At 48.6% G+C, this 9,781-nt stretch overlaps 1 protein-coding gene across 1 annotated transcript; it reads right to left on the reverse strand.

Moving 5' to 3' along the window:
- Positions 1-7,616: 7,616 nt before the first annotated feature.
- Positions 7,617-8,933, reverse strand: LOC145405316 (uncharacterized). The gene has a single exon (XM_080276736.1). The coding sequence runs from the start codon at positions 8,931-8,933 to the stop codon at positions 7,617-7,619; it is 1,317 nt and encodes a 438-aa protein (XP_080132862.1).
- Between the last annotated feature and the right edge of the window lie 848 nt (positions 8,934-9,781).

Here is a 9,781-nt window from a genome sequence, read left to right on the forward strand (position 1 = left end):
CTGTCCCCTGTATCTCAAATATCACTCTGTGTTTTATTGTAATGGTTAGAATTAAGGCAATAGATGTGTTAAGGTATACTGCCTGGTTTTTATGTCCTGTTCCTTTGTGGGTGCTTTACTTCCGGTCTGGAAAGAGGACCCCGCTTCAGTCGCTAGTGTTTTTAGGACGAGAAGTCGACCTAAAAACACCAGCATAACAATGGCATTACTATATCTCGCAGTTCGACAAGGGAGTTAAAAATAATCCACAAATATTACATGGGTGGTAAAGAGCTGCCATAGGCAGGGTTGCCAGGTCATGCCATAAATGGCATTTTTTGCCAGGAATCTCGTGTTTCCCGAAAAACTGCCATTTTTCTTATGGCACAAAATAATTGATGAAATACACACCTCCGCCACCGCCGAACCGACCACTCCGCCACCCCCCACCCTACCACCGAGCCACCACACCACCACCCCAAGAGCGCCACCCCCCACCCTACCACCGAGCCATCGCCTCACCACCACCCCAGGAGGACACCACGGCAGGCCGGGTCATTGGGAGACTGACCCGAAGCGAGAAAGGCGCCGGGGCTCCCCTGTCCTAAGTTCCTCTTCCACCCAACCGGTCTGACAGTGACCACGCAGGAAAATGACACAACCTTGCGGGTGGGGCAGACTATCACCAGGTTCGAGGTGGGACTGAGCCAGATTCAGTCCCAGACAACACCGCGGTAGGCCACTGTACTTGCCGGGGAGGGTACGGCCACTGTACGCCCCTCAGTTGTTTTCCCCCCTGTAGCGCCGCCACAACGGCCATGTACGTGTGGGGGAAGGAGCGGCCACTGTACTCCCTTCAGCTACAGCCACATCTGGAGACGGCCTTGGAGTGTTAGCTATTAACCCTTTAACCGCGGGTATTGTTTTGGTCTGACTGTCCTCTCCCGCGGGGGTTTCAGCCAAATGTAAACAAACCTTTTAACCTTAATAACTCTGCACAGAATAAAGCTAGAGAAAAAAATAAGGTACCATTAGAAAGTACTAACCTTCAGCTTTCCATTGATGTAGGTTTCATGACTTCGTTGACTTTCACAGGACGGGCAGTGCCGTTAGAAGTGAGGGGTGTAAAATCACTATTTTTCGCTCACACATCATTACCTTCGCTCATACACCATTACCAAATGCCAACCTCATTCTGATAATAATACTATAAACATATATGAACACTGCACATACGATAAACACCCACTCTGTGTTCACTGAGGCAGGTAAAAGGCACTGTAATTACCTGCACTTCACTGCCACATCAGCGGTGTTGTAATCACTATTTTCGCTCACACACCATTACCAAATGCCAACCTAATTCTGATAATAATACTATAAACATATATGAACACTGCACATACGATAAACACCCACTCTGTGTTCACTGAGGCAGGTAAAAGGCACTGTAATTGCCTGCACTTCACTGCCACATCAGCGGTGTTGTAATCACTATTTTTCGCTCACACACCATTACCAAATGCCAATCACATTCTGATAATAATACTATAAACATATATGAACACTGCACATACGATAAACACCCACTCTGTGTTCACTGAGACAGGTAAAAGGCACTGTAATTGCCTGCACTTCACTGCCACATCAACATGTGTTGTCACTCACACAGCTGGACAGATACTGATGCGCGCTTGGTCAGGGGTGGGGTGGGGGGCCCAGGGGGTGGGAGGTGGGGCCCCAGGGGGGGGAAGAGGGAGGTGGGGGTCGGCTGGAGTGAAAGAACTTAATAGCCACTCTCCCTTGAAACAATTGGCGCACGGAAAAAACGCGGGGTATTCAAAATATTCACAAACATTCGAGAATGACACCCGCGGTTTGGTCCAGTTTTTGCAACGTCATTCTGGAATGACACCCGCGGTTAAAGGGTTAAGCGCACTCCGACTGGCGAAGGAAGGAGGAGTGGAACCGTGATAATGGCCACTGTACATGTCGGGGAGGGAGCAGCCACTGTATGCCCCTCATCCACTACCTCCTCCTCCTACGGGAGTAACACCGCCGGAGTGTTAGCTATTGAGCGCACTCTGGCTGGCAAAGGAAGAAGGAGTGGAACCACGATAACGGCCACTGTACGTGTCGGGGAGGGAGCGGCCACTGTACGTCTCTCGTCCACTACCTCCTCCTCCTCCTGTGGGAGTAACGCCACAGTAACAGCCACTGTACGTGGCGGGGAAGGAGCGGCCACTGTACGCCCTTGGCTTACTTCCCGTGGGGCAGGCAGACCCGCAGTAACGGCCACTGTACGTGTCGGGGAGGGAGCAGCCACTATACGTCCCTCATCTGCCTCTTCCTCCTTCGGGAGCAGCACCACCACAACAGCCACTGTACGTGTGGGGGAAGGAGTGGCCACTGTACGCCCTTCATCAGTGATTCCTGAGGTCCTCCCGGAGAAGGAGGTCCCTTGCGCGGCCAGCCTTTCACCTCTCGGTTGCGTGGGACACCCCTCTCTTACTCTCTCCAGGTGTGGTTCCCTGGAGGTGCTGCCGGAATGGTGGCGTGGCCCTAAGTCAGTCCTGCCACCTACCCTTGGTTGGCCTCGGTCCCTGACAGACGCCAGACAGAAGAGGTGCCGCAGTTTGCCCCTGACGGCACCCTTCCCTACAGGCGACTGCAGCACCCAGGCTCCCAGACCAGACCGGTGGGCCCCAGAGCCAGTCCGTTTGGGCTCCACTCCCCCATGGGTCTCTGCCCAGAATAAGAGGCGACAGGCCTGCCTCCTGCAGCTGTTCGGCCCCAGTCCCGAGGCCTGGCCTTCAGGTCGAGGCCCCCAGGTCGGAGGGCCTCCCTGCACCGCACCGATGAGGCTCCAGCACGAGGGCCTCTCAGGTCAAGGCCCCCAGACGGGAGAGCCTCCCTGCACCCCCGACGAAGAAGGCCCGGGCAGTGACACCCCTACGGGTAGTGCACTGTCTCCTGCAGGAGGGCTCCCCAGCAGAGCCCCCTCCCACGCCCAGGTGCCTCCTATGTTAAGCCCAGGAAACAAGGGCAAGTATTGACTTTAATGCATCTCGTGTGCCTTGAAAAACCACAGAGACGGGAGTGAACAGTGACAGTGAAAGAGTCAGGCCAGAATAATATAAGTGATACACAGTGAGACAAATACCCAGGCAGAACAGAAAAGACTATAGGCTTTCTACTTCATGAAAGCAGTTTGGGTGGGGCCTCCTTAGACCTCACACAGCTAGCTCTGTTGCCACATAGCCGCCACACACGTGATTCCCCCCCCCCTCTCTCTCTCATATTGATATTGATATTATCTGCTTCAAATTTTATTTTCTATATTTTTATCTCTTGTTTTGAATTTTGATGGGCAAGCTTCCATTATGGGAGACTGACCGAGTATGAGCTGCACACACAAGGCCATCTCTTGTGTCACTCCACTTGACAACGTCGCAAAAGCAACACTGACAAGTCTTACCAGATTTATACTATATTATAGATTTTTTTTAATTACATCTATACAGAGTATTTAAAATTCATTTATAAGTAGGTACTAACTTAAAACAGGAGAGAGAGAGAGGGAGAGAGAGGTGAGCAGGATAATTTCACGTGTGTGGCGGCGGTGATGTGGCAACAGAGCTAGCGGTGTGAGGGCTTAGGCTGCCCCACCCAAATTGCCTTCATAAAATAGAACGCCTATAGTGAGCATGGGCACAGAGACATACGGAAACAGTAAGAGCGCGAGGAAAAGCCAAAAACCTGTGAACAGTGTCTCCGCGACTAAGTAACTAACCCGAGTGTCGTGACTCGCGCTCTGACAAGTTATAGTAATACTCACTCTCTCGACCCCTGGCCCTCTTTACCCTTAGTGCATCTGGTTGAGACTATTTGTTGAGTCGAGGTCCGTCATAATGGTGGATAACAAGTACAAGGTGCGGGGAAGAGGGAAAAACGTGGTCTTCCTCCGTCAACCGCTTATTCAGCAAGCTTCAAGTACACACGAATACCGACAGGGGGCAGGCGGCAACACAAACAAAAATATTAAGAGAGACATGGGTTAAACTTAAATTTATATCACTCAATAATGACTTATTTCTTTACCAAAGTCTTAAGAAACAATGATAATAATAATAATAAATTTCATATTCAATAATCCTGTAATACCTAAGTAATAATAACCCGCAGCTTACTTGAGTTTACTAATACAGTTTAATACACATCTTAACACCCCCTCTTAAACTCAAGTTATTGTACTGTACAGTACTGTTCCAATAGCTATTATGTCATCTACCCAAACTAGTATCATTGTTACAGTGTCACCTTCAAATTTAGTATACAAGCAATTATCAGCTGCAGACTGGTTAAACTTCTGATCATTAAGAAATTCCTGCAACATACTGTTCCAATTTCTACCACTCTGTTTCAGTCCATACAATGATTTCTTAAGTTTACAAACTAAATGTTCACCCTATTCATTCTTCTTGACAAAACCTCCTGGCTGCTCTAAATATATCTCATAATCTATCTCTGCATTTAGACAGGCTGTCTTTACATCCATTTGGTGTACCTTCATTCCTTCTTGGGCTGCTAATTGCATTAACATTCGAATAGAAGTATGACGAGCGGTTGGTGAAAATGTTTCTCCATAATCTACATCCTTAACTTGGGAATAACCTTTAGCTACATACCTCGCCTTATGTTTTTCTGTGTTGTTCGGGCCTAACTTGACAGCATATACCCATTTTCCACCAACTACTGTTCTCCCCTCAGGTAATGGTACCAGATCAAAAGTGTCATTCTCATGCAAAGCGTCCATTTCTTCCTTCATTGCTCCTTGCCATAGTTGATGCTCGGATGATGAAATAGCTTCCTCATATGTCCTTGGAATGTCAGCAACGCGATAGCAGTAATCAACCGAGTATTTTGCTGCATTTACTTCGTCTTCGTCGTCCAAGATGTAGTCTTCTAAATGCCTGGGTTTGGTCCGAAGTCTTTCAGGGTATCTTCTCTCTTCTCTTTCTTCTTTTGAATCTCTTTCTTGCTTAATATCTTGATTTCCTCTTCTTTCTTCTTTAATGTCTTGGTCTTCATCTTCTTGAGCATGTTCACCTTCTTCTATCTTAGGTACTGGCCTTGCATACTCTTCTACAGCATCATTCTTCACTCCCTGTTCTTGATTGAATTTAACACATCTTACTCGCTTTATGTTGTCTTGTTCTGGAAGATATACAAGGTAGGCTGGACTCTGAGTATCATCTCCAACAAATAATCCTCGTTCACATCTTGCATCCAGTTTCTTCTTTTCTTGAACATAAGCATAACATAGACTCCCAAAAATTTTCATATTCTTAAGGTTTGGTTTCTCTCCAGTCATCATCTCAAATGGCGTCTTTCCTGTCCGAGGGTTGTAACACCGATTTCTGATATATGCGGCAGTCTTCAGCGCATATGTCCACAGCTTCTTCGGTAATTTGGCTTCTAGTAACATGCATCTGGCCATCTCAAATAGGGTTCTCCAGGAGCGTTCTGCAGTACCATTCTGATGGGGGGAATATGGTGCGGAAAACTCATGCTTGATACTGTTCTTCACCAAAAGAGACCTAAACTCAGCTGAGGTAAATTCTGTACCATTGTCAGTTCTCATTTTCTTAACACGACCATACGGGGCGCTGTCAGCCAAAAATCTCTCAGTGGCCGCTACTGTGTCACTCTTATGCTTCAAAAAATACACCATAATAACACCTGAGTAGTCATCTACAAAAGAGATTGCGTACTTAAATCCTTCTTTGGCAGGGGGGTCAATGGGGCCAGCTAAATCACAATGAATTAATTCAAGTTTCTTAGTTGCTCTCTTATCTGGCTCTCTGTTCCTGTATTGTGTCATCTTCCCCATTGTGCATGCTTCACAATCAAATGTCTTTTTACCAGAAATTTTCATCCCTTCTACAACATTCTCCAACCTAATGACATCCTTTAAGTTACAATGACCTAGAATCTTATGCCATTCCTCAACATTGTGGGTACCTGTATTACCTTTCACATTTACATTATTTAGGAAATATAACTTCTGATGTGTCTCGATATCAAATTTGGTACCATCTGGGGATAACAACTCTGCATTCTTTTTGGTAAATGTGACAGATGCACCCCTCTTTGTAGCTGCTTTGACAGAAAAAATATCCTGTTTATATGTAGGTATGTATAATGCATTCCTCAACTCAACATTATGATCATTGCCATTAGTGTCACATAGCTTAACACTTGCTACACCTCTGCCTAACACTACACCTGAAGTTCTACTACCATCAGCAAGTTCAATAGTATGGTTCATAGCTTCAAAATCCTCATCAAATTTTACAAATTTGGATTTGTCAATGATAATGTGGGATGTTGCACCACAGTCAACCAATAACTTACCACAGTCATCATTAATACCTAGGTTAGGCTTAGTGCAAGTTACCTTAAATGCAAAACTGATTAAAATTTACATCCTCTGTTACTGCTTCATCTGACTGACTCACAACTTTTGCATGATTTTTCTTCCTACAACTATTAGTGTCATGTGTATGGGATCTACAAATATCACACCAACGGTTAGGTCTTGGTTTTCTACTAAATTTAGGTTCACTGTCTTTCTTCTTCTCATTACACTGGAAAGCTTTATGACCTGGTCTTCCACACACAAAACATTTTAGGTTACTGGTGCTCTCCCTAAAATTTGCTTTCATGACAGTATGATCATTATTTTCACTTGTCTTATGTGGCCTACAGGCTTTTTCTGATTCCTCAAAGCTTCTCAGCTGCACCTTGAAATCCACAAAAGTCCACTCTTTATCCCTTTGTGTAACAACTGTTGCAAACGTCTTATAACTAGGGGGTAGACCTTTTAGTACCATTGCCACAAGTAAACTGTCACTAATAACCTCATTAGCATTCTTCAGGGAGGTCGCTGCTTTCTCTGCCCTAATTAGGTAGTCAGTCACACTCTCGTTTCCTTCCATCTTCAGTGACGTCAGTTCAGTGTACAAAGATATTATCCTAGGCTTGCTTGTCCCCATGTAATACTCACGAAGGATCTTCATCGCCTTCTTCCCATTATCCTTGGCTTCTCTCATTACTAAAGAAAGGCTTGTGTCATCTAGGAGTTGAACTAATTCAGCGTACACTCTGTCGTTTTTCTCGGCGTCTGGAGTTGTGGCCGTCAGGACATCGTGGAGCTTCCGTAACCTTAGGTGGCCCATAAACTTAACTTCCCACAACTCGTACTTTTCCTCATCACCATCGAAGAGTAGGCGATTCCTGGGCCCATAACCTGTTGAGTCGAGGTCCGTCATAATGGTGGATAACAAGTACAAGGTGCGGGGAAGAGGGAAAAACGTGGTCTTCCTCCGTCAACCGTTGGTCTTGGTCTTGGTGTTGATTGAAGGGCTGGACCCGACGTGTAGTCAGATGTAGCCCTAACGGTGGTTCAGGTGTAGCAGAACTCTTTAATCACGGGCGGCGAAGTTGCCCTGATCTGTGAAGGAAGACACAAACATGGCGTAGAACTGAGTGGCGTAGGTGCCGATCTAGGCCCACCCCACCAAGAAGGATGGGGAGGGTGAAGTCCAGGATACCAAGGGTTGCAAGGCGCTCCCTCAGGCGATGCGGATGGAGTAGAAGCGTGGGCAATGCAGCAGAAAGTGGGCCACAGTTTCCTCTTGATTCACACACCACTGGCAGTAGGGATCTGGGTGCAGTCGCAGCCGATGCAGATGTGATGCCAGTCCAACATGTCCAATACGCAGGCGAGTGATAGCGACGTCCAGGATCCGGGAGACAGAGCGTACCCAAGGTTGGTCCGATGAGTCGGAGCGATATAAGCCCAGCGCTGTTGTGGGGAGGGAGGCATAGAGATCAGCATTCCATGCCTGACTACACCTCGTGGCTAAGAGGCGACGATGAGTAATGGCTGGCAAGGGGTAGGGCTCCACATCAGGAGAAGTCAAGCCCATCCGAGCTGCTGCATCCACCACATCATTGCCCCTGATGCCCACATGGGAGGGAATCCATTGCAGACGTACCTTCCAGCCTCCCTGCAGCAGCTGAGCAAGGTCATCCTGGATTTCATAAACCAGATGACGTATGGAGCAGGGTTTAGAAGCGATGAGATGAAGGGCCGCTCTGCAGTCAGTGTAGATGACCACCGGCCGAGGAGAGGAATGAGACATCAAAAAACGCAGGGCCCTCAAGACTGCGAAGAGTTCAGCAGTGACTACATCATGGGCATCCCCTAAGCGCCATGTCTGGCAGATGGAGTAGTCCTCTACGAAGATGGCAGCTGCAGTTGCTGCAGGGGTGGAGGAGCGGGAGCCGTCGGTAAAGATAGCCATGAACCCTAGATAGGTGGAGCCAGCCATCTGCAGGAAAATGCGAGGGGCCAGGTGGCCATCCTGTGATTTACAAAAGGGCTCTGGGAGGTCTAAGGACACAGGTGAGGACAGGTCCCTCCACGGGGGCACAGGAGATACTGATTGGACAGGGTGGCGAGCTGGTGGAGGAAGTCCCAGAGTGTGGTAAGCGTGGAGAGCACGCACCAAGAGGGGCCGTCGAGACCTGATGGGCCACGATGGATGAGATGTCGAGACCCCTGCCATCGTAAAGAGCTCCGGGAGTGGGTGGTCATCAGGCAAGCGCTGGATAGTAAAGTAGCGGCGACAAGTCAACTTCATCCTGGTATGATGGAGGGGGGGAACACCTGCCTCAGCCTGCAGAGACAATGTGGCTGAGGAGCAGAAAGCACCCAGCGCAATCCGGAGAGCGGTCGTCTGAATAGTGTCCAGCCGTTGTAGTTGTGTAGATGCTGAGCCATATACCGAACAGCCATAGTTGATCTTCCCCAAGATGGCGGATCGATAGTACGCCAACAAAAGGTCCCTGCTTGCCCCCCAGCGGGATCCAGCAATACTCTTCATGATGTCAAGTCGTTTTGCACAAGATGACCGTAAGTATTCTATGTGACTGCGCCAAGTGAGGATGGGGCCATCCAACCGGAGACCAAGCAGCACATGCTCCCGAACAACAGGGACTGAGGTTGAGTCCAGAGAAATTGCTGGAGATGATGGCAAACGGCGTAGAGTGAAGGGCATCACTGCGCTCTTGTCAGCATTGATGGCAAGGCCCCAGTTCCGGGCCCAAGCCAAAAAAGTGGATGCCGCTGACTGCAGAAACTGCTGCGCCTCCACAAAGGAAGGGCTCTGGGACACGATGGTGATGTCATCTGCGTAAACCAGGAGAGTAGCATTACGTATCTGAGGCAGGCTGGACAGCAACACGTTGAATAAGAGTGGGCTGAGCACAGACCCTTGCGGAACCCCCCGATGAACAGGATGGGGATCCGACGAGGCCCCACCCACCGACACCACAAAGCTGCGGCCAGCAAGATAATTCGACATCCAAGTCAGGGGTGGGCCCAAGACTCCCAGGCACAACAGGCGGTACAGAATGCCATCGTGTAGGGCTGAATCGAAGGCCCCCTTCAGATCTATAAAGAGGGCAAGCATGTAGAACCGCTGTCTATAGGTATCATGTACCATGTGTTCCAGTTGACATAGGACGTCCAAAGCTCCCTGGCCCGGCCGGAAACCACACTGAACCCTGGAGAGCAGGCCACGGGACTCCAGCCACCAAGAGAGCCGACGAGCCACCAGCTTCTCTAGCAGCTTCCCCACACAGGACAGAAGAACGATGGGCCGATAAGACGACGTGATGGTGGGGTCCCTGCCTGGCTTTGGGAAAGGCAGCAGCACTGACTCCTTCCATA

Source organism: Coenobita brevimanus, chromosome 66 (assembly GCF_032717465.1).
Source record: "Coenobita brevimanus isolate Jiangsu-jjx chromosome 66, ASM3271746v2, whole genome shotgun sequence".
Lineage (NCBI taxonomy): Eukaryota > Metazoa > Arthropoda > Malacostraca > Decapoda > Coenobitidae > Coenobita > Coenobita brevimanus.

Excerpts from the sequence above, each read along its gene's own strand:
- LOC145405316 (XM_080276736.1), bottom strand. The coding sequence starts at position 8,933 with ATGAAGAGTATTGCTGGATCCCGCTGGGGGGCAAGCAGGGACCTTTTG.